This window comes from Cyprinodon tularosa, unplaced genomic scaffold, assembly GCF_016077235.1.
Source record: "Cyprinodon tularosa strain WSP-4 unplaced genomic scaffold, ASM1607723v1 ctg44, whole genome shotgun sequence".
NCBI classification, from domain to species: Eukaryota; Metazoa; Chordata; class Actinopteri; order Cyprinodontiformes; family Cyprinodontidae; genus Cyprinodon; species Cyprinodon tularosa.
This window is the reverse complement of record NW_024039163.1, coordinates 1,399,844-1,426,155: the sequence shown is the minus strand read 5'-3', so window position 1 is coordinate 1,426,155 and position 26,312 is coordinate 1,399,844. Positions and strand designations below refer to the sequence as shown.

At 40.6% G+C, this 26,312-nt stretch overlaps 2 protein-coding genes across 5 annotated transcripts; one reads left to right on the top strand and one right to left on the bottom strand.

The window, feature by feature from the left end:
- Positions 1–23,153, top strand: LOC119792985 (lysine-specific demethylase RSBN1L-like). The gene is made up of 8 exons (XM_038299883.1): positions 1–518; positions 768–893; positions 1,142–1,797; positions 16,165–16,302; positions 16,428–16,570; positions 17,034–17,201; positions 17,351–17,462; positions 19,214–23,153. The coding sequence occupies exons 1-8, from the start codon at positions 29–31 to the stop codon at positions 20,780–20,782; spliced, it is 3,402 nt and encodes a 1,133-aa protein (XP_038155811.1). The 5' UTR covers positions 1–28; the 3' UTR covers positions 20,783–23,153.
- A 1,692-nt stretch (positions 23,154–24,845) lies between these two features.
- On the bottom strand, positions 24,846–26,113 carry LOC119792984 (transmembrane protein 60-like). 4 transcript variants are annotated; one of them, XM_038299879.1, is made up of 2 exons: positions 25,887–26,113; positions 24,846–25,808 (listed from the first exon to the last, which is right to left on the bottom strand). In XM_038299879.1, the coding sequence occupies exon 2, from the start codon at positions 25,696–25,698 to the stop codon at positions 25,294–25,296; it is 405 nt and encodes a 134-aa protein (XP_038155807.1). In that variant the 5' UTR covers positions 25,699–25,808; positions 25,887–26,113; the 3' UTR covers positions 24,846–25,293. The 4 variants fall into 4 exon arrangements, with proteins under 4 accessions (XP_038155807.1, XP_038155809.1, XP_038155808.1 ...); XM_038299881.1 differs by having other exon boundaries at positions 24,846–25,804; XM_038299880.1 differs by having other exon boundaries at positions 25,940–26,113.
- Positions 26,114–26,312: the final 199 nt, after the last annotated feature.

Genomic DNA, 26,312 nt, shown 5'->3' with positions numbered 1-26,312 from the left:
CTGACCGTAAAAAATAGAAACTTCCAAGATGGCCGAGTCCGTGGACTCCATGCATTTCGCTGCGAACAGCAAAACAAATTCTCCAAAGCCCCTGCTGGCAAAACGACCGCCCGAGAGCCGTCCGCAGTCTTCCAGCGACATTTTCCCTCCCACCCCGAAGAAGGTCCGAGTGGAGGAGAAGGGTCTGAAGCACAGGAAACTGAACGGAGAGGTGTGCGCAGGGGAAAAACACAACGGGAAGCAGAGTTGTGGAAGCCCAGCGAAATGGAGTTTCGGCCCGGCCAAGGCGAGCCACTCCACCGCCTCCGCGATGCCAACCACCCCTGTTCGGAAAATCTTCAAAATCAGCAACTTCCTTGCGTCGCCCCCCAAAGTAAAAAAGGCGAAGGAGAAGCGACACAAGGAGAAGGAGAGAAGCAGCGAAGCCCCGCGGAGCTCCGCCGCCGCCGTGGAGAGAGTGAGCCCCGCTAGCTGCCATACAAAGACGGAGAACGGCGACGTGAAAACGCTGCAGAGAGGTAAGACAACGCGGCCTGCCTGCTTCACAGGGCTCCATGCTATTCTACTTGACATTACAATACAACCCGTTTATTCACAATTCCTCCTACGTAATGTTTTATTGACTTATTTGACATTTTGACGCACATCAGGCCTCTGTTTTATCGGGCCCATATGGTGTGTATACACACGTGGAAATGTTTCCTCCTGAATTATTTGTTTTTAAGTTTGCAACAGAAACGTTTCAAGCTACAGTTTCTTTCCCCTAGATCACGATGTGAAGGAAAAAGACAGACAGAAGAAGAAGGAAAAGAATAAAGAGTGGAAAAAACACAAACTGCCACCTGCACATGACATAGTAAGGGAGAATGGAGAAGCCATGACCCACCAGAAAGGTAGGCATTTATTCATAACTTGAAATTAATTAACTGATTGTGGTGGTGTAGTTGTGTTCTGGGTAGTTATTATATGAATTAAATCAAATCAAAGCTATTTTGGTTTCATTTCATGTAATCAGTTAAAGAGAAAGAAGAGAAAACTGGATAATAAGTTTAAAAGCTGAAAACCTGAAAATCCACCTGTGAGAAATCATGGTTCATTATTTTGTGCGCTTGATGTAAACAGTTTTTGTTTATGTTCACAGAGTCTAAAGAGATCCTCAGTGTTGGGTCCGAGGAAGAGCTGCTGCTGAAGAAACTCAAGAAGAAGAAGAAAAAGAAGCACAAAGAAAGCGAGTGGGTGAAGGAGAGACGCAGCCGGCCCAAAATGTACCACCGATCCTGCCAGACTGTGTGCACGGGGATGCCCCTGGGTCTGCCGGAGTTTCTCGGACAGATCAACGGAGACAGCAGCAGCAGTGGCGGTCTAATCCACAGCACTACATCACCACACTTCCAGGATCCTGTTTCTGCTGTCACCATCCCATCCATGGTCAGGGATAGGTTCAGCTACAGCTGCACCTCGTCGGCAAGCCTCCCCAGGCTGGAGTTCAGCCGTCTGATCCACATCGAGCAGCAGGCCAATGGAGGCGCCTCTGTGGTGCACGCCTACACCGAGGAGCTCTCCGTTCTGTCTCCAGCAGAGATGGAACGCTTCGCAGAAGAGTTTGTGAGCCTGTCATTCAGTGAGGATGGGGCCCAAGCTGCGCGCTTTGTGATGGGAATCATCCACGGAGCGGCTTCTTACCTCCCAGACTTCCTGGACTACTTCTCCTTCAAGTTCCCCAACGCAACAGTGAAGATGGAAGTGCTCGGGAAGAAGGACATAGAGACGACAACCATGGCCAATTTTCACTCTCAGGTGAGGATGGGAGTCTTTTGATCTGCACTAGTTTTGATATTTTGAAGCCGCTTTGTAGTGTTTGAGCAGCTCAGTTGTCACAGCCTGAAGCAACATCCCACAGTTTGTGTCCAGACTGGGTAGATCCTTTCAAGCTCCGCTGCAACGTCTCTTTATCTTTTCTTGTGTGTTCAAAAGAGATCGGTTTTCAGGTAGTCTTGTAAGGCTGAATTCTCTGATGTTTGCTTTAAACAATCACTGTCTGTGATGTTCATTCAGCTTAGATGCTACTTGGAAAGGCTCATGGTAGAGGTGATGCACATCTGGATGACTGTTTATATTGCTTGTTCTATATGTCACATAGGCATTTCCGTGCTGCCTTTTGTTTGTTTTATATTTTTTCCTTATTTTGTTGTATCTTCCTTTTTTAGTCTTCGTGGTTTCCTAATCTGTTATGTATATGGGCGTTGTAGAAACGGGCTCTGACAGTGGTCTAAATAGAAGAAAATAAAGGGAAGAGGTCAGGTACTTCGACGTAATGTGAAAGTAACCTGTTAGTGTTACTTTCAGTTTTATCTATCGCTGGGCAGTTAAATGCATTTGAAGTATATATACAATTAAAAGGCAACTTTCAAATCACAGAGGCGATTGAATATTGGTTACATTACGACTGACTTTCTTACTGCAACATTTAAGGTGTTTTTAAATACGATTAAAGTGGGTTTGTTGCCACGAAGGATGGTAGAGAGTAGCAGCAAGCATGCAGGTCCACGCACCCGAGTGAAAGTAGGAATTTTTCAACACAGCAGTAGCATTAAAGTCCTAAGACAACGGACTCTGGATGGACAAGCTTTCAAGGTCATGAACAGAAGGAAAACCCTGGAGTAAAGCGTGTACGTGTTGTTGGTTAGTGAAGAGGAAAATAAAAATGAAAGTGCAATAGTGATGGAAAAATGGTAATTTTGATTTTTGGAAAAATCGTTCAGGCATATTTTCAAGCACACAGCATACTGGGTTGAGTGAGTTTTCATCAGTGCAGGCGGAAACTTCAGGGTTTTTTTTGTTTTTTGTTGCACACTGTAAGATTTTTTTTACCGTTTCCAGTCCGATTCTCCGGTCATGTGGGAAATAATTCGATGGGGCCGAGTTTCGGCCTCATCGAGCATAGTGTAGTAGAGTCCTGCAACGGGTCGGGTACGTGCGGGTCCCCGACGAGTCACCCGCTAAAATGCTCTTTTGCGGGTGAAAAATACATAAATAAAAATAAACGGGTCGGGGGGTCGGGCGGATATTTTTTTAGTGCGGGCGGGTAGTTGGTGATTTTTTTTTTTTATGCGTGTGTGTTGTTATGGACATCAGAAATGTTATATTAATCAGGCACTGGGGTCACCCTTGTTGTAGCTTAAAGCCCTGCTGGCAGTGTGGGCTTCCCTCCAAAAAGGCCACAGTCAGTGCATACACGTCTGCTGCAGTGTTAATGGCGCTCTTCTGCAGCGCAGCGTACTATAGCCTATTACTTGATGTGTTAACGGGTCGGGTTGCGGGTTAAATATCAACGGGTCGGGTTCGGATTTGAATTGAAGATATCGCGGGTGACGGGTCGGGTTCGGTAGTCATCCTAACGGGTTCGGGCGGGTGCGGGTTGGTAAAACTCGACCCGTGCAGGACTCTATAGTGTAGTGTACAGGAGGGGTGATAGGCCTCTCACGACCACCTCTCAATCAGGAATCTCAAGTTAGGGAGAAAATTGAACATGTTTGAAATTCAGCTGGCCTTGTGAGGTGCAAATCCTGCTGTTAAAGCAGAGTTAAGAGCATCAATGAGCAGATTTACCAGGACCCCACGCACTGCTCATGTGCAAACAAATGAGTTCTTCTTCCTGATTGACAAGTGCAACCAGAGCCATGTCTCGGCTCGGAGTCCAACATGTGTTTTTTGGACGTGCAGTGTGAGCAGTTAGATCACATCAGAGCGTTGGGCCGTTCAGTGTAAGGACATGCACCATGATCTGTAAATTTTTAAACCCTGCGATTTCATCGAACAGTTTGAGCTGTAGCTGAATACGATTGACAATCTCGTACAGCATATGCCCGGCCTTAAATGCAGGCAATTTAATCCCTGTCATTGCTACAGTATTTTGGTGTCTGTTGCGTTTACACCTGCTATAGCATTTGAACAATCTGTGGGTCATGCTTAGCTGGTTATCACTGTTCTACACTCTTAAATGTAAATAATGTCTTCCTGCGTTAATTAAACAAAGGCGGACAGAGTTCTCACCAGGATTATTTATTAAGTGCTACACCTTTGCCACCTTTTTTTTATTTGTCTCTTTGCTAATCGAGCCAGCTCCTTCTTTTTTTTTCTCCCATGTTGAAGCATTATACATGTCTCCGCTTAATCTGCGAACTATCAGATTGACCCAGAGTTGTTGCTCTGATCCACATGCAGCTGCACCTACAAGAGCTTTGAGTCTGATGGGTGCAGAGCTCACATTTTCACAGCGCTTTTCTCATCTGTATGTGCAAGTAAGGTGGTAAAAAAACAGTTTTCACCTCCTTTGCACTGGTTAAAAGTCAATGTTTTGGCATAATTTTTGTGTAATTTTGACAACACTGGAGGAGTAAACCTGAATGTCAAAGATTAAAAAGTTAGCGTAGCGCTCTGAATTCAGCATAGTAAGAACAATTTTTGGCAAATACTACACTGAATTAAACTGACGAGAACCCTGGCAGATGTGCAATAGTTTGATTTTAAAGGTGTTATGTGAGGGCGAGACTCTTTTGATAGAAACGTTTTGTCCTGTAGTGTAAATTGTCATTAAAAATCTTGAATTAAATACTTGCCATCTATTTCAGCCTTATTATCGCAACTCTTAGCCTGGGATAAAGCCAAAATTAAAGGATGGGAAATTATTTAGTTTGACCTAATCTTAAAAACTTATGTCATTAAAATAAAGAACTTTTCAAGTTTCGGTAAAGGTTGAAATGGGAGGGATGCTCTGCTATGATTGGTGGTTACAGTTGAAGGGTGCTGTGTGATTGGTTGCTGAGGAGGTTTGTTTGTTGACTATCAGCAGCGATTTACTGGATTAACTCTCTGTCAGTTGGAGGACGGCCCAGTAGGGACGATTCAAAACGTAAGTCCAGCCGTCACAGTTGAAATGTCAGACTGAATTGAGATTATGCCATTAAACACTAACATTGTAAATGAGCAATAATTTAATTGGAACCAGCAACCTCCTGACTAATTCTCCCTGGAATTGGAGACCGAGGAAGATTTCCATGCTTGTCTCAGATGTCTAGATTTAGTAAAATCCTGGTATGTCCATTCCTACTTTGGCTGTTTCAGATTTCTCTTTCGGTTCATCTTAAATTAAAGCTATCAGAATGCTTTGAAGTTTTTAACATTAACATATTAAAAAAAATACATCTACACCCACAATTATTTATACGGGCATCTCTTAAAAGAGGAGAAAATAATTTTTTATTTTTTTTTTCTCCTGAATTTAATCAGGTTAAGTTTCTGTATCTGTGTAACACCAGTAGATGCTGTAATAATGTAATATTCATTATTGGAGCTACAGATGGAAATTAGCATTTTAATAAATCTGCCACATTTACCACTACTTTCATTAAAGCCTCTTTCCCACTGAAAACAGGGTGTTAACACAGGTTTTTTTTTAAACATGGGTCGACCTGTTAAAAATCGGCATTTAGCTTCCTTCCCGCTGTCAAAAAAGGCTGTGTCTAACCCCTCGCTGGCAAGCTGTGTGGCCTCTTTCCCCCCACAGCTGCGAGTCTGGTGACACCGTCACCCTGAGTTAGCATTGATTCTGTCCCCGTTGCGACAGAAATCAGGAAAGTAAACAATGTAGAGCAACATGAAGAAAGTCAGGGAATAGTACGTGTGCTTTATTGTTTTGGTTTTTTTGTCCCTCTGAATCTTTCTCACCAGAGCTACGCTATTTTTATTGAATGTAAACAGAGTTTTAGATCAGATGCGACTGCCACGGTGTGTTGACGTCCTTGTGTTCAATGGCATCACGTAATTCAGCACATCAACCCGACTTTGGTGTTCCAACAACATGTCGATCGGAGCCGAGGCGATTTTTAACCTGGGTCGCTTGCTGAGTCGTTTGACCCGGGTAGAGTGAGCTGTTCCCACTGCCATTAAAAGGCGATTGTTCCCGGTTCTAAACTGGTATTTCAGCCAGTGGGAAAGAGGTATAATGTGCACATCCTTTTTTAAAATAAAATCGTTCTATTAAAATCCTTCAGCCTGCTGGACATAGGTAATTTCCAGATTGCCTGATTGGGTTTAAATCTACTCTACCACACCTTTGTTGTAACTATAAATAACTTCTGAAGTTTGTTTTTATTTATGATCAATAAATTATTTATATTAGGACTAGGAGGTGACACCCACCTAGGGTGAAAAAGAGTAATAGCATTGCAGTTAAACAAGGTGTCACTGTTACTTCAACAGCATGGCAGATTTTTGCCCTTTCCGGCATGATCCAGCGGTACGAGAATTTTTAGATCAGGCCGACTTTCAGCCTCGTATTGCGTCGAGTTTTGTACAGGGGGTAACAAGGGGCGAGGAGCCTCTCAGTGCCACCTCCGGATCAGGGATCGCAAGGTGAAAAAAAAAGAAATTCTGTCGTCCGTCGTAAGATTGCATCAGAGCATCGTGCCCCACAGTGTGAAAACATGCATTGTGAGCCTTGAACTTTTAAACCCTGCGGTTTCGGCGTACAGTTTGAGCTGTAGCTGCGTGCAATGATTGAAAATATCGTACAGTGTATGCCCAGCCTAAGTCTGACTCTTAACAGCACTTATAGTCCTACTTTCGATTGGGTGACATTTCATTGCAATCGATTCTCAATACTGATAAAGCCCAATATGCTTCATAGAGAGAGTTAACGTTTTAATATCCGGATTAAAGAAAATGTTTATTCATCAGAGCTCATTTCATCATCATCCTCATCGTTTGATTTGCTAATCCCATGCAGCCTCCAAGTTGCAAACCCTTACCACCTGGTGCACAGATCGCCTTGTGACAAATGATGCTCACACACTAGAAATGGAAGCTTGTGGGTATCACATGCTAAAATTTTAACCTCATTTCAACAACCTTCAACCAGGTAAAGGTGTAGTGGAGGATTTTTGCAAATTTTTGAAAAGACCCATTCTCTCCACTTAAAAAAAAATAAATAAAAAAATGCACATGCACAACCCTTTACCCGCTCCTGAGAGGGAACACCTATTAAACACGTGCACGAGCCCATTTCTCCTCATGCACGATCTGTTTAAAAGTTGCTGTTTGCATTGCTTATACAAGCTTACTTTCCAAAAGAAGATTTGCTATATTTCCTCGATGTCAGACTCACCACTGTTAAGTGAAAATTGGGACGAGCACATATGACGGCCTTACATAGACACATCACCAGAACTATTGACCATTAGGAGGACTACCGCATTTTCATGACCATAAGGCGCACAGTACAAAAAGGCGCATTCTCAGTTACGTGTGCCATTGCTGTATTTTACTCACACATAAGGCGTACCAGACTATAGGGCGCGGGTTTTATATACCGGTACATCTCCTCTACTACGTTTAAATACCTCTACTGCGTATTTACAAATAGAGCAGGAGCAAAACTGAGTATGTTTGTTCTTTATTCATGAGCGCTGTGATCACTCCTCTGAAACAGTTTAATGACGCATAAATTAACTTAAAATGCAGAAATCTGCCGGCAGAATATCTTCGCTTTTATTATCCTGGTGCCTGCAGTTTAGATTGTACCAGTAAGTTCTAACTCGCGGCTGAAGCAGCTTTGCTGCTCTGGCTGCGTGGTGGGCGGAGCTATCCTATCCTTTCTTTGCCTTGCAGCTATATTTGCTGTGATCAGTGGGAATAAAGTAGTTTTAATATGTTTTTAAGTGGGAAAATCCACCTGAAAACTTAATTCAACAGCAGCCTCTGGCCGGGTCGCCTCCTCGTGGTTCACCGCGGCGGCTGGTAGGTGTTTTTCATCAAAATAATCCAAACTGCAGGCACCAGGATAATAAAAGCGAACATATTCTGTCAGCAGGTTTCAGCATTTTAAGTTAATTTATGCGTTAATAAACAGTTTCAGAGGAGCGATCACAGCGCTCTGTATCATCAGAGCGATGTGTCTGTCTTGCTGTCAGCTCCCAGATCAGCCTGTCTGATTGGTTGATGCGGCGCGTCGAGCAGCAAAACTTAAATTTTTCCATCTCGAGCAGCAGCGCGTTTGCGGCGCGTCACGCGCGTCAGATGCTTAAACGCTCCGGATGCGCTGCGCCTGTTGCTCAAAACGCGCTGCGGGGCCTTCTGCTGCGCCTTGCGGCGCGTCAACCATTGACTTTGCATGTAAATTTGCTGCTTCTGCTGCGCCTGCTGCGTCCGTGTGAACTGACCGTTAATGCTGCATTCACACCGATGTTGAGCGGTTGAAGTTCCTTTGTCAGACCTCCCGCAATAACAGCAAGCACAGCGTTCATTTGTTTCACCATGTTTTTCACATCGGCTGTGAGATGGGCACGCATGGAGTCACAGATTAACAGCAATGGTGATGAGTGGAAAAAAACCACCTGGTCTCCTTACATTCACCTCCCTCAGCCACTCTTTCATCATCTCCTCAATGAGGAGATGATGAGTTCTGCATAAAGCACATACCTGTTCTTTTATACACAATCCACGCCCACACTTCTCCCTTTAACGTTCTCATGGTGGTCTCAAATGTCCGCAGTAACAACACACCAGAGATGGCAAAAGTACTCACTTTCCGTACTTGAGTAAAAGTACAGATACTTGTGTTAAAAAATACTCTGGTAAAAGTGGAAGTACTGATTAAACTTCTTTACTCAAGTAAAAGTAACAAAGTACAGGCTTGTAAATTTACTTAAAGTATGAAAGTAAAAGTAGAAACCACTTCTTTCATGCCGTTGCCTACATTTTAAATGGATGTCTGCCAATAGGACTAGATCTCCGTTGTGTTCATTTTCAATCATCTCGTCGTCCATACTACTATGCTAACGCCACCGCCACCAAGCTGCAATGATTTGCCGCCAATGAATACCGCCGAATCTGTCGATTCATCTTGTAGTGGTGCGTCAAATGCAACGTAGATTCCCATCCAATTAGATTGAATTTGGTATTGATGACGTGAAAAATAATAATGGTAACTCCATTGAAATGATTCAAAACTAAAGTAACGAGACAATTTTTTAAAATGTAAGGAGTAGAAAGTACAGATATTTGTGTAAAAATGTAAGGAGTAGAAGTAAAAAGTCGCCATAAAAATAAGTAGTAAAGTAAAAATATCAGAAAAATCTACTTGAGTACAGTAACGAAGTATTTGTACTTCGTTACTTCCCATCTCTGCAACACACATAGGGCGCACCGCACTATAGGGTGTGCCGCACATTTTGAGTGGAAAAAAAAAATACGTTTATATGCGCCTTATAGTCGCGAAAATACGGTACTTATTTTGATGATCCACTCGGAAAATGAACATCCTCCACTATACCTTTAAAGAAAGTTATTTATGCCGAAAAAAAGGATCTTTCTCATTTATGCCAAACTCTCTTTGCTCTGAGGAAATAATTTGAAGAAACACAAAGCATCTCCACAGATATCACTGCAGCATCAGCATTAGGAATAAAACACAAATGACAAAATATAGGTAGGCTGACATACATTGGTCACTATACACAGTAGCTTACAGTAATATTTCAGCCTCATGGTTTCCTAATGTTGTGAAGACCTTTAGTTTTAATCCTCACAGCAGACGCAGTCACAAAGTGAGATTTTCAGGGTTTATCCCGTCCTATTTTTACCATCTAATTTTTTCCGTTGATGCAGACTGCAGTTTTGCATATTAGCATCTAGTGAGGCAGCAGTGCTAAAAGCCTCTTGAGTTAAGTGACTGAATTAATTCGTGCCTGCGCTTGCTTTCAGGCTTGCACATTGTGTCAGTTTCTACTGAGAGACTGTGCATGTCTCCAGTAGTTATGGACTCAGGATCGCTCTGCTCGACTTAATGGAGAGGTGTGCTTCAGAGGCAGGGGGCCTTTAGTTCTCACCGCCTCAGAGCTTTACTGCTGACGTGTGATGGTGGAGCGTTTGACTGCTTTGTTTAAGCTGATTTTGTTAATATTAGAGTAACATGTAGTTATGCAAAAAGCATTTCCACAACCAACATGAACACTTCCTGTTCTGATGGTTATGGGTTGGATTGTGCTTTGAAGAGTGAATTATGTCAGCAAAGACCAGATGTGTTCAGCTTGCTCACTCCCCCATTACATGCATGGTATTTTAAATAGGACTGCAACTAACGATTATTTTGAAAATCGATGAATCGGCCGATTATTTTTTCGATGAATCGGACACAAAATATTTTTTTTATATTAACCTCTTTATTCCAAAATAAACATTTTAGACAGAACAAACAAGCACACAAGTACAGGTTGCTCATTAACTGTACTGGTGCAATATGAAAAATTAAATGTTTGTTTTAAAACTACGCAAACTTACATGAGAAATGTAGCTGTACATCCACAAAATATAGGGTACTTTGTTTCATAAAGCGCAAAAAGAGACAGGCATTTTTGTTTTTTAAAGCCCCTAAGGGGTTCAAACAATAGGCCCCCCCATTTCAACAAATGAGGTTTTTTTAGACTAGAAGAGTTCTGCCTTTTAAGACAGGAAAGTATAGCAGTTAAAGTTGCTACTTGAGAAAATACTGAACCATAGAGATAAAAATAGCCCTGTGATTCAAATTATAAATTGTATTTGGAATAAAAATTAGAAAACTAGGGGTGTTAAAAAACACATCCTCCAAAGACAGATATTTACATGGGAATGTGGCATATAATTAATTGACATATTACTGATCTTGCTGGATTTTATTCTGCTTTACTTCCATAAATTGCAGGATCTTCTTTACTTTATCTTTGCCAGAAGATTTAAACTTTAAAAGCCTTGCCCTCATAATTTGCAAATTAATTTATTTATAAAGAAAATATAAACGCTGCTTAAGCTAATTCAAATGAAATTAAAAGTAAAATAAGTAGCCAACCTTATCACTGTCTGTAACCTACTAACAAGCTAAGGAAAGCATCAGATGAGCTACCTGAGAAACTAACTTACGTTTCCCCACTTTAAAATGAAACAAACATGGTTACTCATCCTGCTGATCAGCTCTCTTCACTGCCATTGAAGGCTCCAACGTGTTTTCTTTTCAGGTGCTGCGTCATAACAGTGGTGCTTCCGTGCCATGTTTATTTGTTTTTACAAAAGTTGCATGTTACGACTTTTTTCACTTTACAAAGGCTATTTTAATTATTGTGATCAATTTGCGCCGTCAATCCCGGGGCATGCACGCCTCATTTGCACTCTGGACGCTGAGGGTAAACTCCTCACTAAAATCCTGCGGCTCGGACTGCAGCGCTGAGAGGGATTCTTGTGGGAGAGGGAGAAAGGCGTTGGGATGGGGGAGGCGCCCCACGGCAGCAGCTGCCGCTGGAGGACAAGAGTAGGAACGATACATGCTTTCCCGTAAGAGTCTCCAAAAGCCGCCAGTGACATCGTAAAAAGTCGCCAGATTTGTCGCTAGTCGCTTTTTAAAAAAATAGTCGCCGGAGGGGTCTGAAAAGTCGCTGAGTTGGCAACACTGCAACTGCGGCGCTGACTCGCTCCGCCATATTTTTTTTTCTTCCCCGGGATGACGGCGGCGGCGGATGACGCATTAATCGCGCGACACAACTAATCGATGATTAAATTCGTTGCCAACGCTTTTAAAAGTCATTTTTATCGATTTTATCGATTCGTTGTTGCAGCCCTAATTTTAAAGAACACTTTAATTTCCCTTTTTTTCTCTCTGGTACTTTATTGCTGTGCTCTGTTTTAGTCTTTGCTTTAAGGCGGGAATCTTTTTGTAACAATCGCTCTGTTGTTTACACTGGCTGGGTTTGTCATTCAACATTCATTGCTGTAGTTGTTTGTATTAGATCACTGCTTTGCGGTGTTAATAGCCTCCTAAAGCAGATTATGAATGTGGAGGCAATAATCTTATCTATTTATGTTACGTAGGTGTAATACTCTGGTTCTTGTTTTTGTTTAGGTGTATTTTTCATGGTGAAAGTGAAACTATGTCAGCAGATATAATGAAGAGAGGATCAGCTGGTTGCAGCTTTTTCTGTTGTTGTTCTTTATATTATTTTTAGTTTAAAAACAGCAGATCATGACTGAATCACAGCAGTTTGCCAAATGGTTTAATATGGTGCAGAGTAAATAAAGGTTTATTTGATATTTTAGCTCAGCTTTCCATATAATTTTAGTTGCATCATTTTGTATTTTGTAGTTGCTGCACTTTTTAAATAATTTATTTGTCCATGCCTCAGTCAGTTATCTAATAACTTTTGTACTACACTTAATGCTTTATTTTTTTCTGGATGCATAGAAACATTTTGCTGAGGTTTTGTTTTTGTTAGATGTATTTACAAGCATTTAAAAAATAACTAAATGGTGAATCCTGTTCAAGAGCAGTTTTTGTATGTGTTCCCTGTCAGCATGTTATGTGTAAATCCCTTATTATGATTTAAAGTGGACGTAGGACATTATTTTGTCTTGACACTGCAGTGACACAGTGGCAACCTGCCAATCAAACAGCTGCAGAGACCTTCTCTCCCTCTGAGCTGCTGCTGACTTTTAATATTGTCGCCCTGGTTTATTTTATATTGACAATTTATTTAATAGTTGCCGGCTGTTTTTATTTTCTGTCAATCTTTTAATTTACCTGTTCAATAGTCTAAAAATTGCTGCACCACTACATTTAATTTTTGTAAATGAAAATTGTTGGAGCCATGTTGATCTTAGAAGTAGTGGCAGGGAGGTATAACTTTATAATAACAGGAAGTAGGGCTGAAACAATTAATCTGATTACTCATGATTAATTATCGATAATTAAAATAATCAACTATTTTAGTGATTGATTAATCGTTACCTGGAGTGTAGAGACTCTACAATGTGGCTTTAGCTGACAGAGCAACACACCTTGAGCAGAAATTGTAAAAAAAAAAAAAAAAGTAAACATTTTACATTTAATATAAAAATCTTTTTCATTTGTTCTATCCAGCACTCCTCAAATGGAAAAACTTTATCTTCACTTGGTTGAATTTCACAAAAAGTCTTCTTTAACGAAGCCCCCAGCTTTCCAATTATTATTGATTAATCAAAAAAATAATAGAGTAGTCCATTTGCAAAATATTCGTTAGTTGCAGCCCTAAACTGCACTCCTATCAATCATTGATTCCCCGATAATGTCTTCTCAGCCAGCCAAACAGTTAGGTATCTGCTAGTGACAGATTTAATTAAATTAATAAGCAGAACTATGCAAACCACGTAAGAGTCAGACCTGGTTCTAACCCATGACCTTCATTATCAGGTTAAGACTGGACAACAGTAATTGAATCAATCATGTGACATTTATCTTTCATGTCCGAACATAAAATAGCTCCGAAATGCAATTCTCATTATGGTAGGTGAAAACGATCAAGTCTTTTCTTGTACATTATCCATTAAAGATGCAACTGTCCAGCTCTATGTGATTCAGATACATGCCGATGCTAGAGTAAGACCACTGCAGGTTTTTTTAGACCAATACTAGGACCGGGCAAAATGGTTTTAAGTGGTTTTATTTTCTACCAAATCCGGATCCTTTTTTCTTTATTCAAACTTGATACTTTATATTATTAAAATTATTTTCATTTAAAACAAAGTTAAAATTATGTATATTACTTTCAAGACTAGCCTTTATAATGATCATCCTCGCTGGGAGGTGACCTTAGTTTAAAGGGCAACAACGGTCAACGTATAAAAACAATCATGTTTCACTAAAAACGAGGACAATAAAAGATAATAAATGTTTGCAGCTAGTTTTAGCAGACATTGTGCTAGTTTATCAGGTATGAGGAGACTTCTACGAAGAAAAAGTGATGAACTGATGTAAATCTGAACTATGGAAGAAATCTTCATAAACAAAAACATCTGATTAATTGCTCAGCTCTAGCCAATAAAATTATTTTGCCATCAGTCTAACCAAAGTCTTAATTTAAACAAAAAGCATTGAACAAATCAAAGAAAACATTAATAATGGATAGAAAGCAGAGGGAGTGGAATACCTCATTTGATCTTAAGGTATGGCTGCTTTAATGCACTAATGGATCATAATGGCTGATGCAAGGGGAAAAAAAGCACAAATATTGGCTGACTGATGTATCGTTCTGTCTAACCGGTGACTGGGCAGATAATATAACACATTTCGGTACCATTCATTGAATGATCTGAGTATCCTACCATGGGAACGATCACATGCTGCTGTGTGTGATGATTAAACCAGCATTGCAAACATGCTGTAGCTGTGTGGCTGTGATTGATATTAATAAAGAAAAGGAAATTACATAATCATAACTCTGGATCGGCATCATTCATTCAAAATCCAAACCAGTCGATATCGGCTCCAATATCAGATCCAAGCATTGGATTGGAGCGTTTCTAGTATCCACTGGGTTACATTGGGCTTCTGGGAAAAAGAAAAACTGTTTGCAAAAAACATGTTAACAATGAACAGCAGGACTAGCTCAGGTTACAATTTACTTGAGCCCGATTTGTCACCATGTCTGCGTTTACAACAGGTAGCTGCAAACACATGTATGTGATTTACTGTTATTGGTAGCCAAAGACGGAAAGCTGTATGTTAAAAACCAGATCCAAGGCCAGCCCTGACCTGACTTACTGCACGCCAAGAGAGCAGCGGTTTCCCACTAGGATGTTTTCTTTTCCAAGATATAAAAGCAGGATTGGTAGAGAAGCAGAATTCAAACCCTGAGGGTGTGATCCTCATAGAAACTTTCTCTGCTCTTTTATGATAATTTCTGCAGCTATATTTGGGGCGGAGGGGTGAACAGCTGTGAACTGTGCTGTCTGTTCTGGTTCTGGACGAGCTCATCACCTTGAACCAAGATGTTCTACTTTTAAGCAGTGAACATATTTCTCGGTTTAAATCTAGTTTGATGTAAAACTTTCTCACTTCTCTAAAACAAGATGTTGATATAATCTAACTATACTTTTCTAAATAGTATAAATATATTATCTCTGAAGTTTTTAAGTATGGTTTTATGTATTTTCATAATACAAGCAATGTATTGAACACTGAAAAATATATTTTTCAAATTACTGATCTAATATTTAATTGCCTAACTTTTCTATCAAATCTGTACTCATGTTTTCTTTTCACATGTTGAACCGGGTGAAATGTGTGTAATTATGTTGTACTATGTTATTTGTATAACATGATTTATTTACAAGAATTCCTTTTAGTATTTTAGTTAGGGACGGGTGATATGTCCTAAAAATAAAATCTCAGATTTTTTTATTTTTATTTTTTTAAGACTTTTTTCCTATTATTAATGAAAGCAATAAGTACAAACGAGGCACCATGTCTTTAGTTATGCGCAAAGCGACCCTGCTTTTTTTCTTTCATATCTGGTGCTTTGTGCAAAAGATTCGATTACAGTTATCTGTTTGTTAGCTGAGGTTTGTTGGTTAGTCCAGGTTTATTCGCCCCGGGCAGACTGGCATTTTGCAGTACCACACCGCGCTATTGGCAGCTGTGCTTCTGTTAACAGCTAGCTTGTTAGCTATGTGGACTAGGAACCTTTTCAGGCTGTTATAAATTATGCCTTTCAATACACAACCACATCTAAATAAACTCGCCTTGTGTGACGCTGTCGCTAGCTAACTGCAACCTGAGAGTAATAATGCGGCTACAGAAACTCCGGGGATCCAGAAATGCAACATCTTAAAAGAAAAAAAAGATAAAAATTTTTAACAATTGCCCGCAATGAAGTTTGAATTAATTCACTGAATCGTTTTTTTTTGCGCTGGCCTAGTTTTAGTAATAAAAACCTCCACACTAAGGTCCAGAAATATCTTCAGAAATCTGCTGTCCTTTCAGGGAAAATAACATCTGATTAATGCTGTGAAGAGCACACATACTGTGATGATAGTTGCTCTCCACTGAGCTTGATGGATTTTAATGGGTTTTTCTTCTAGAATCTGATAATTATTTCGTTTTTTAGGTTTAAAATTGCCCAAAGGATTTTTCTTCTCAGTCCTATTTCTCCGACCAGCTTGTATTTGTTATATCCCTGACATTTCTTTTTCTTATGGAGCACTGAAGGTTGAGGTTTTCTAAATGCAATGTTAAAAGCAAACATCAAAAAGGGCATTTGACTTAATTTTTGAATAATTAAAGTTCCTGCTATAAAACCCCTGTGTGATTTGCCTTTCCTCCTCCAGGTGAAGAGGACTTACTCCCGGGGAACATACCGTGCCGGCGCCATGCGGCAGGTCAGTCTGGTGGGAGCCGTGGATGAAGAGGTCGGAGATTACTTCCCAGAGTTCCTCAGCATGCTTGAGGAATCTCCTTTCCTCATGGTTAGTGCTTTCTCTCTCTTAGCTGGAGGATATTCAGACTGCGACGTGTCAACATGTGTTTGACCTCCCCCTGCGCATGTTCCTGTGTTACGCAACCTAAAGTTTCCCATCCTGTGTTTGTGCAGCGAACTCTGCCGTGGGGAACCTTCTCCAGCCTGCGGCTTCAGAGCCCGACAGAGAGCGACGACGGCCCCATCATGTGGGTCCGACCCGGAGAACAGATGATCCCGATGGCAGACATGCCCAAATCCCCCTTCAAAAGGAAAAGGTCTTCTGAATTACCATACCCTCGCCTGTTACTCATCATCTTTAGTGACTGTCTTGAACTCTTCTGAACATAAAAAAGGCAGTTTTGTAAAACACAGAAATGTTGAGCTGTTTTTCCAACATCTATTTAAATGCTACTTTATGCGGATCTGTGTGATTATATTAACCACAGCATCAAAGTAAAGCCAAAACATTCAAGTTTCCACTAAGTCAGAGTAAAATTAAAGTACAGCATCATTTTACAAATGGGAAAACTTGCATTATATTGTCAGATTTTGCTAATTGATAAAAAAATGTGTTGATCTTAGATAATTATATATAATCTACAGTTTTTAAAGTCTTTTTTTATTTTTTATTCCTTTGTTTTAATAAAAATGCCCTGCTTGACATTACCTTTTCTGATATGTAGTCTAGGAGGGAGCTCTCACAGGCCTTGAGTAAACCATGAACCGTGTGTTATTCAGGTCTACCAACGAGATAAAGAACCTGCAGTATCTGCCCAGAACCAGCGAGCCCAGAGAGCTGCTGTTCGAGGACAGAACGAGAGCTCACGCCGATCACATCGGCCAGGGCTTCGAGCGGCAAACCACAGCTGCTGTGGGGGTGCTGAAGGCTGTCCGCTGTGGAGAAGAGTAAGTGCACGGAAATCTTTTATACTCTATAGATGGTTCATCAGTTCATTTTTTGTTTTTTTGTTGTTTTTTTTGGTCTCAGGTGGGCCAGTTATTTACTCCAATTTGGTTTCAGCTCATTAAACTCAACCTGTTGTGTTGATTTACAGCAGTGACACTCCTTCCCGTATCACCAAGGACGTTGTGTGTTTCCACGCCGGAGACTTTCCAGATGTGGTGATGAGGCTGCAGCTGGACCTCCATGAGCCCCCGCTGTCTCAGGTGGGATTGTTATTTATTTATTCTTTCCAGCAGCATATAAACCATGTAGCTGCATGCTTCTTCTTTCTTTACTGCTTCATTTGTGGTTTTCATGTTGACAACAGTTTTGGTTAATGTGTTTACTGCTAAGGATCCTTCTGCCATTGAGTCGGTGCTATTTAGTGTTTTTTAGTGTGAATAAATAGACAAATCTAGCAACCGTAAAGTCGAGCTGTAAAAGGGATAATGAAAGAAATTAGGTTAATCTACCATAGCCATGAGGTGCAAATATGTGATGATCCTGGACCAAAAGTGTTTGAACGTTTCTGATTAGATATTCTGATGCATCAGAGCAGGCAGATACGGGTGATTTTGGGATCAAAAAATTTCTGAAAAGTACAAAGTCTAATTTGGAATTTAAAACTCCACTTTAACATTTGGAAATCTCTAGTAGGAGGAAGAGGGATGCTTAAAATAAAGAAAAAAGCAAATCTACACTCTAAGGCTTGGCTTGTGAATGTTGTAACAGGTGGAGAGTAAAACCAAAGTCTATTATCCCCTTTCATTTTTTTTTTTTTTTTCGTCACACTTGATCCCTGCTGGGGTCGGGAGGGGTGCAGGTCCGGCTGTCAATGGGCGAGAGGCGGGGTACATCTTGGACAGGGCGCCAGTCAATTACAGGGCAATACAGAGACACACAGGACAAAGAGCCATTCACAGGCACACGCTCACACCTAAGGAGAATCTAGAGAAGCCAATTAACCTAACAGTTATGTTTTTGGACTGCGGGAGGAAGCCGGAGTACCCGGAGAGAACCCATGCATGCACAGGGAGAACATGCAAACTCCATGCGAAAGACCTCGGGCTGGGAATCGAATCTGAACCTTTTGGTGCAAGGCAGCAGTGCTACCCACTGCATCACTGAGCAGCCACTATTAACTTTTGGTGTGTTTAAATAAATATGAAAGTTGAGAATGGTCTCCTTTCCTTTCTATTGGTAAATTTCAGAAGTGTGATGTCATGATGATTCTAACTTATATCTGCCATATTGAGTACTGAACGCTTAGCTTAGCTCTGTGGTTCTTCACCTCTGACTAGAAAGGATCATTCTCATTTAAATCCCGTGAGCTTAAATTATACACAGAGAAAACGCATTGCGTCCAGTAAACAGCAGCCTAAGCTAGCATTCTTGTTTTGAAAATCACTTGATAGTAAATGTACACCGCACAGACGGCTACCTGCAATCGGCGTCCAGTCAGCCCATCTGATCGCTGACAGCCATCTTTCACAATGTTAAATCAGTTAAAACAGTTATTTGGCTCACCTTATTTAATTGTCACACCCGATGGGACAACCTAAGGACAGGATCTTTGAGGCGCAGGGACCAGAGCAGGTACTCAATATGGCCGAAGCTAGATACGTCTGTGGCGTCAGCTGCAAGCCATCGATAGAACAAACAATTAGATGTGAAGTAGATTTGCCAAAACAATAAAAATCCAAACTCAGTATGGATACTCAGGAAAATATTCAATACCTCGGGTATAAAAAAATGCTCAATAGTTAAAGGCATAAAAAACAATTTCCAACCTCAACATGAAACATGCTTTCTCAATAGAATCACAGTTTCAATTAGTTTAATATTTGTGCAAAAAAGGCTAAAAAAAAAAACTAATATAATCAAATTTGACTAATTTGTTTAAGGTAAGATTCTTTTAATGTGAAAAATAATCTAGAGTGCTTGTCTGAGTGCTTTCTCCGTTTGTCGTCCACAGTGTGTCCAGTGGATTGACGATGCAAAGCTGAACCAGCTGAGGAGGGAGGGAATCCGATACGCTCGCATCCAGCTGTACCACGATGACATCTACTTCATCCCGAGAGGAGTCGTCCACCAGTTCAAGACTGTCTCCGCCGTCTGTAGCCTGGCCTGGCATATCCGACTGAAACAGTACCACCAGCAGGAGGAGAAAAAGGAGGAGGAGAGAGAGGATCTGGACGAGGAGGAGACATGTTCCTTCAGCGAAGCACTGAACAGAATCAAACAGGAGGAAGATGTGGAGGAAGAGGGAAACAAGTGTGACTTTGCTGTGCAGACGGTGACCAAGATGGAAGAAGAGGACATGGAGGGACAACAGGAGCCAACGTCGCACACACTGACGCATAATTTCAAGGAAGAAGAGCAAGATGAACTAGACGAAAGAAAGGAGCTGGTGGGAACACAGTCACCGACTTCAGTTCAGAATGAGAGCGAAGAGGCTGTTTTTAGTCCCACAGCAATCGAAATTAAAGCCGAAGTTATACATGAGGAAAGAAAGCGTGGTTCAGAGACACATCAAAGACTGGATGGTCAAGAGGAAGCTGGACAGGATGCTACTTCCCTAAAGTTCTTACAGCAGATTAGGAAGGACAGCGATGTGGAGGAAGAGCAGCATCAAAAGAAAGATCTGACAGACAAGACTAAAGACGACACCACAAGTATTTGCAACACACCGCAAATTAAAAAGGAAAAGGATAAAGGTAAACGAGAGAGAGATGAAAGGGAGAGGACTAAAGAAAAGAAGGAGAAGGACAGGGAGAAAAAAGACAGAGGAAAGGAAAGAGAGAAGGTTAAGACTGAAGGGGGAAGAGAGGGGGGGCCCCTGATGCTGCCGCAGATAAAGAAAAAGGAGGAGGAGGAATGGATAAAAGATGGAAGTAAAAGCTCACAAAATGCCCTGTCGGCTCAGAGAGACGAGAAGTGGGCCAAGGAGTGTGACTCGAAAACACAAGCCCACCTCAAGAGAGAGAAGGAGCACGATAAGGACAGGGGAACGTCTCAGTACCGGCCTGACAGAGACGAGGCGCGAGACTCCTGCTCACATAAACCTAAGTCCACTCATGGGAAGAAGGAGAAGAGCAGCCACAAGGAGGGCAAGGACATGGGAGTGTCAAACACGCCGGGGAAACTGGGGAGGGAGGAGGGAAAGACACACAAACACACAAACCAGCAGGGGAAGAAAGAAGGCAAGAAGGAGAAAGACGGCGGCAAGGAGGAGATCAGGAAGAAGCCTGAACAGAAACCAGCACGGACACTCTTCACCTTTGATCTCTTTAAACCCATGGAGGCTCACCAAACGCTGGCTCTTTCTTTATCGGACAGTAGACCCAAACCTCAACACCACACTGACCCTCGAGGTTCTTCATCCAAGTCTGGCTCAGACTCTCGGACTGTTGTTTCAACTAAAGGACCAAAAGTAAAGGATTCATTGCAGGGAAAACCTTCGATGGCGTCAACGCTGCAGGACTCCATAAAACAGCCTCTGAGGACACAAACGCCGCAAACACAAAAAGACTTCTTGATATGAATGTCTCCATGTCTTCTGACTGTACTACTTATGCCAAGGCTTTGTTAAAATATTTAAAAGTTCGTCCTTCCTTTAGATCAATTAGACCCGGCCACACACTACTACTGTGACGCAGTGAGACAAGGATGCAGCCTGCCTGTATTTTAACAATGCCGAAGAATGTAAGCTAAGTAGCTCACTTTGTTTGTCAGCAGATGTACGAAGGCTTTAACACGAACTGTTATGGTGAACCGCGTGTCGTTGCCTGTGCACTACTTTGGTTCACGCTAAAAAGCGCCTACACTGCTCAAAGAAATTAAAGGAACACTTAAACCTGTATGCAATCCGTCAGGCAAACAGACAGGTTGTTTATCAGTGTCAGATCAATTAAAGTTAATGGGGCAGCAATGAGAGGACCCCTTTTTTTTTAACTTTTTAGTAGTTTTACCATTGAACAGGGTCTGCGTCACGACTTGTACTATGAGGTGATAGGAGCAGAGGTCACCTGTCATGGTCAGGAGATCAGCTTTGTCCTGCTACACTGTCTCAGGAGATTACAGCAGACAGGCAGTGGCTCTAGCAGGGCTATCAGGAATCCACTCTTTCTGGCATGGAGGAACAGAAGGGGTACTGGCAGAATAAAGCGCCCTCCTGCATGATGCTGGTGTGAATGTTTCAGCCAAATGAGGGCGGCCTCAACCTTTCGATGGTGGTGGGTCTGTTGTTCCTCTTTGTGCATGATTACGTCCGACCTGCAGCAGCCTGTAGGATGAAGCAGTTGAATCCATCGACAGGCCTCCATGCTCCTAGAGGATCTCAAAGAAATCATGTTTAGGTTCATCTAACGCCACCAGGTAGTGGGGTGATGCTGGTCAGGATCTTGCAGGAGACATCTCAGTACCCTATCTATAAAGAAACATGGCTCTATTCCCAGACCATACAAGCCAAGAGTCATCTTGACTCACTGCAATAACATTTCACCAGATGAGACTGTCCCGACACTCCCTTTCTTTATTCAGATTATTTTTTTATTTTCATTAAATCATGCGACACCTTTTCGTTCCTGACATATTTACCCGTTCCATATCAGTATGGATATCCCTCATGGTTGCTTTCTCTCTACTTGAGGTTAAATGTTAATTTTCAGTGTCCCTTCAATGATTTTGAGCAGTGCATTCTAGGTACTCAAGCCAATCTGAAAACGATCAATTTGACAGTGCCTTGCAAAAGTATTGATACCCCTGCAACTTTATCATGTTTGATCATGTTACAATAACAGACTACATAGTGCTTTATTGGAATTTTATATGCAAGACAAACACAAAGTAGTTGGGAATTGGGAAGTGGTCAGAAAACATTACATGGATTAACATTTTTTTAAGAAATATCAAAGTGTGGCATCTGTATTCCACTTGGTCTGATACCGTGAGTAAAATTGCAATAAACTGCCTTTAGAAGTCATCTTCTGTAAACATTAAGTCAAGTTAATCTATACTGTATTTTTAAAACTACAAGATCAGTCATATTTCATGGAGCGCTTTGGTGCACATCAGTGTTGGTGGCTCGCCTTTGATCAGATTTAGGTCCATACGATGTTTGAACCACTGTAGGACTTGAAAAGGCTTTGACCTATTTCACTACTTAACTCTGACCAGTTGCCAAGTCTCTTCTTGGGAAAAGCAGCCTTCCCACAACATGATGCAGCCACCACTGTGTTACATTAGAGGAGCTGTGTTTCTCTGGAGCTCCTTAACCACCTAAACTGACAATATGCTTTATAACCGAACCAAATTGCTGTGTACAGTGGTATTTATCATGAAGCTGTATTTATACTGGGATTATTTACTTTCCAAGTCAGTTTTGTCCTTTGTGTCTGTCAATCAGCTATCATCCCAATAAAATAGCCTGAAACGAGTGGCTGCAGCACGGCACGCGTGGAAAAGTTACGCAAATACTTTTGCTAGGCGCTGTACAACATTCAGGACATGGCAGCAAGTCCTCTGCTGATGGGAAATCATTTTACTGTTGCTTTGCTCAGCGGGCTTTATCGTTTATAACACTCCAAAATCAGATTCTAGCAGTTGTTTTCAGACTGTACTGTTTGACACACACAGGGCTGTAAATTATTCTGTAAGTACCAAAACTGTACAGTCTAGATGTTATTAGCAACAGTGTGAGAAAATGTATACAGAAATTGCATATATTTTTTGTAAGACAGGTTTTATTTTCCATAGAACTTATTTATATCATTTACTGTCTGTTTTTATTTGAAACCAATGTATGTGAAAATTTTATTGTAAATACATTTTATTTCCTAAGATAATACTTGGTAGTGTGATTTATACTCTGATCAGAACCTCTCAATAAATGGTTCTAAATGTTGACTAAGTTACTCATTGTCCTGGTTTTTGTTAGGATTTTAATTAATATGTGATGGTTTAAAAATGGTTTACAGAAGGCATGGCAGGTTTATTTGTATAGCACAATTCAAAGTGCTTTACATGAATTAAAACATCAAAAAGAAGAAACAAAATGTGACAAGTAGTAGGATGACTGTTCTAGATAGGCAATGCTATATTGGTTCAGACAGGTGAAATCCTTCAAAAAATTTGCTTCAGAAAAAAAAAAAAAAGCCAAAGAGATTTTATGACAAAGCCAGATGTTCATCTCCCCGGTGAGACTACAGAGGATCTAGAGGTGTTCTTAAAACAGGAAAATTAAGTCCTTCCATCGAGTTTTATTTCTGCCTCCTTCCTATTGGACGACCTTGAACAGCTGCAGGAGTCCTCATCAGTTAGGAAAATTCTGGGAAAGCAGAGAACTTCAGTATATTTACATCTGGATAAATATGTGAGGAAAACTTTAGAGTGAAAAAAGTATTTCTAAACTTTCTTCTTTATCCTAATTTAATTTGTATCCATTTGTTTCTTTCCATTAATTCATCAGAAAAAGCATCTGTCAATCATCCAAGAGTTTGTAATCTATTGATCCACCCATCTAAAATCATTCACCAATCTATCGTTCCATCCACTCATCCCGTTTGATTTACACAAAGACAGTTATATTTTAAATTGTTAAACATTAATATCAATGCCTTAAAATTAGCAAACATAGAAAAGCAATATAATTTTTTTATTTATGCCATAGTTAATATGCTGCACTGCACCTTATATTAATAAAAAAATGTCTAAAATAAATTATACTTTTAAAGAATTTATGCCTTTTATTATCTAATTAAAAGTTTATGGGTAACATTATTTATTCTTACTCCATCTAGACTAAATTCTTGTTAGAACTAATGATTCTGAAGGCTCTTCATTGATGACTCAGTGTTATTCATTAACACTACTGGTGTCAAAGGTTGATTTAAACCAGTGGAATTTACCACTCAACTTGGATGTTTTTTCATCTTATATTATTGATTATTTAATAACCGTTATTTAGAGCTGAAGTGATGCATGAGATGTGAAAAAAAAAGCGAGCTAGAAGGCACTCAGGTTAGTTGAAGTATGGTGGAAAGCTAATCCTACACTAACACACCACCTTCATTGTGACACATGGTGGTGCCAGCATCATGCTGTAGGGAGGCTTTGTTCAGTAGGAACAAGTGAAAATGGTCAGAGTTTTGGGGATTATATAAAGTGTTAATGAAAAGGCTGGAGGAGAATCTGTTAGAGGCTGTGAAGAAATTCAACATGGACATCAGAACAGCACGACATATTGAGCCAGTTTTCTATGGAATGGGTAAAGCTTGCCCATGTGTTAGAACAATTAAGTCAAATGCCAGATCTAAATCCAGTTAAAAATATGAATATATGCATTTCTTTTTTTTTAAGTAAAAAAAAGGAAATATTTCAGCTTATAGATATACAGATTCGGAAGAGATGCCACAACAGACTTATTACGCAATGAAAATGGACTCATGTATTGACTGGATGGGTCGGGATAAATGCAACCTCTGCAATTTTCAGTTTTATTTCCCAAAAAAAAATATTGAAAATCATATATATTGTGCACAGCTGTGTGCTGCTATATATATATATATATATATATATATATATATATATATATATATATATATATATATATATATATATAAAATAAAAAAAACAGGCATTAAGGTATATGATGATAAAATGATTCAAGTTCCAACGCTTCTAGATACATTTGCAAAGCTGTCACTGCCAGCTACAGTTCAGAAGCTATTAACTAATTTATAACCTTAAAGGCTAAAATAGGAGCCTGCAAAATAAAAATAAAAAATCAGCCAATTTAGGGTTAACAATGCAAAAACGGGGGGGGGGATCCTTTTCAAATTGTTGAGTCTAAAAAAAAGTGAAGTTCTATCAAGAAATGACCGAATTAACAACTATATGGAGAGGATGCTACTAACTAAAAAAGTAATAATAAAATCTGTTACAGTAGAAGAGCAGCAGTTTAGAAGTAAATAAATTTAGTTAGAGGTGAACATATATATATAAATATATATTTAAAAGAAAGTGTTCATCTTAAAAGTGTTCTCCTCCTCAGGTTCAGTCCCTCCTTTTGTGGAAAACACTGTATCCCAGGTCCAACACTGCTCCACCCAGCAGCAGCCAAAGCGGGACACAGATCACACTGACCCAGGTCTCCGTCATCTTCTCAAGCCTGGAGCACAGAGTCAGACAGAAAGCCTTCTTGAGGAGCAGAGCCGCCAGGTACCACAGTCTCCTCTTTACGCTCTTCTCCTCATTCCTAGGGTCGAAGTCCGGTTTGCAGCGACCTGCCATCTCCATGATCTGTATGAGGATCAGGATGGTGTCAAAGGTCCAGACAGGGAGGAAGATCAAATACCAGCTCCAGTTGAGTTTGGAGTCCAGCTTGAGGACAAGCATAATGAGGAAGATCAGGGCGAAGATCCAAGAGAGAAAGACTCGTTGAGCCAGGGACATCTTCATCTAGGACGGCGGCGAGGAGCCAGTTTGATCCGCAGAATGAGGCTGAAATGCCGCTGAAGTGAGCAGCAAAGGAGACGGAGTGATTCGGCAGCAAGACAACCGCTCTCTGTCTGAAAGAAACGGTAAAAATTAGATGGGGGGGGGGGAAGGAAAAAGTCAGCATCGGGTAAACATCCAGCTACTGTTACCTTCTCAACACTAGGCTATTCCACCAAAACAATAGTTTAGGAAGATGTTTTACCGAGTTTACCGGGAGTGTCGGTTTGTTTCCTTATAAATGCGGGTTTAAAGATAAAATGGTCATCGAGGAAACATTTCGACACATTTAAATTCGAATTTTTTAACACGAAAATAACCACGTAGAATGCTTTAGCCTCAAGCTAATTCATACCAAAATGCACTTCCGGTTTGTTGATTTAAAAATGGGCGTGTTTTTTAACAGCTTCCGGTTTGCTTTCAAAATAAATGCGTCGTTTCATTTTTTTGAAATTAACATATCTACTTTTAAACTCGTTCCATTGCTATGGAAGCCCATCGGAAATTAAAAAAAGGCACATGGTATCTCATAATCATACGATTAAAGTCGTAATACTTTTAAAGGTATAATTCGAAAT